The 1,319-nt window shown below is 71.6% G+C and overlaps 1 protein-coding gene across 1 annotated transcript; it reads right to left on the reverse strand.

Annotated features, from left to right (window-relative positions):
* Window positions 1-534: 534 nt before the first annotated feature.
* Window positions 535-1,008, reverse strand: LOC123964435 (involucrin-like; the record flags this gene model as incomplete). Its single annotated transcript, XM_046041418.1, has 2 exons — window positions 535-626; window positions 945-1,008. Coding segments are annotated over 2 exons (156 nt in total), but the record flags the coding sequence as incomplete, so codon positions are not given.
* Window positions 1,009-1,319: the final 311 nt, after the last annotated feature.

The following is a 1,319-nucleotide window of genomic DNA, read 5'->3' on the forward strand; positions in this document are numbered from 1 at the left end:
CTCCTCCCGCTGACCCTCCTCCCGCTGACCCTCCTCCCGCTGACCCTCCTGCCGCTGACCCTCCTGCCGCTAACGCTCCTCACGCTGACCCTCCTCCCGCTGACCCTCCTCCCGCTGACCCTCCTCCCGCTGACGCTCCTGCCGCTAACGCTCCTCCCGCTGACCCTCCTGCCGCTGACCCTCCTGCCGCTGACCCTCCTCCCGCTGACCCTCCTGCCGCTGACCCTCCTGCCGCTAACGCTCCTCACGCTGACCCTCCTCCCGCTGACGCTCCTGCCGCTAACGCTCCTCCCGCTGACCCTCCTGCCGCTGACCCTCCTCCCGCTGACGCTCCTGCCGCTAACGCTCCTCCCGCTGACCCTCCTGCCGCTGACCCTCCTGCCGCTGACCCTCCTCCCGCTGACCCTCCTGCCGCTGACCCTCCTGCCGCTAACGCTCCTCACGCTGACCCTCCTCCCGCTGACGCTCCTGCCGCTAACGCTCCTCCCGCTGACCCTCCTGCCGCTGACCCTCCTCCCGCTGACGCTCCTGCCGCTAACGCTCCTCCCGCTGACCCTCCTGCCGCTGACCCTCCTGCCGCTGACCCTCCTCCCGCTGACCCTCCTGCCGCTGACCCTCCTGCCGCTAACGCTCCTCACGCTGACCCTCCTCCCGCTGACGCTCCTGCCGCTAACGCTCCTCCCGCTGACCCTCCTGCCGCTGACCCTCCTCCCGCTGACGCTCCTGCCGCTAACGCTCCTCCCGCTGACCCTCCTGCCGCTGACCCTCCTGCCGCTGACCCTCCTCCCGCTGACCCTCCTGCCGCTGACCCTCCTGCCGCTAACGCTCCTCACGCTGACCCTCCTCCCGCTGACGCTCCTGCCGCTAACGCTCCTCCCGCTGACCCTCCTGCCGCTGACCCTCCTCCCGCTGACGCTCCTGCCGCTAACGCTCCTCCCGCTGACCCTCCTGCCGCTGACCCTCCTGCCGCTGACCCTCCTCCCGCTGACCCTCCTGCCGCTGACCCTCCTGCCGCTAACGCTCCTCACGCTGACCCTCCTCCCGCTGACGCTCCTGCCGCTAACGCTCCTCCCGCTGACCCTCCTGCCGCTGACCCTCCTGCCGCTGACCCTCCTCCCGCTGACCCTCCTCCCGCTGACGCTCCTCCCGCTGACGCTCCTCCCGCTGACCCTCCTCCCGCTGACCCTCCTGCCGCTGACCCTCCTCCCGCTCCCCCTCCTCCCGCTCACCCTCCTCCCGCTGACGCTCCTACCGCTCCTCCCGCTGACCCTCCTCCCGCTCACCCTCCTCCCGCTGACGCTCCTACCGCTCCTCCCGCT

Source organism: Micropterus dolomieu, unplaced genomic scaffold, assembly GCF_021292245.1.
Source record: "Micropterus dolomieu isolate WLL.071019.BEF.003 ecotype Adirondacks unplaced genomic scaffold, ASM2129224v1 contig_2401, whole genome shotgun sequence".
NCBI classification, from domain to species: domain Eukaryota; kingdom Metazoa; phylum Chordata; class Actinopteri; order Centrarchiformes; family Centrarchidae; genus Micropterus; species Micropterus dolomieu.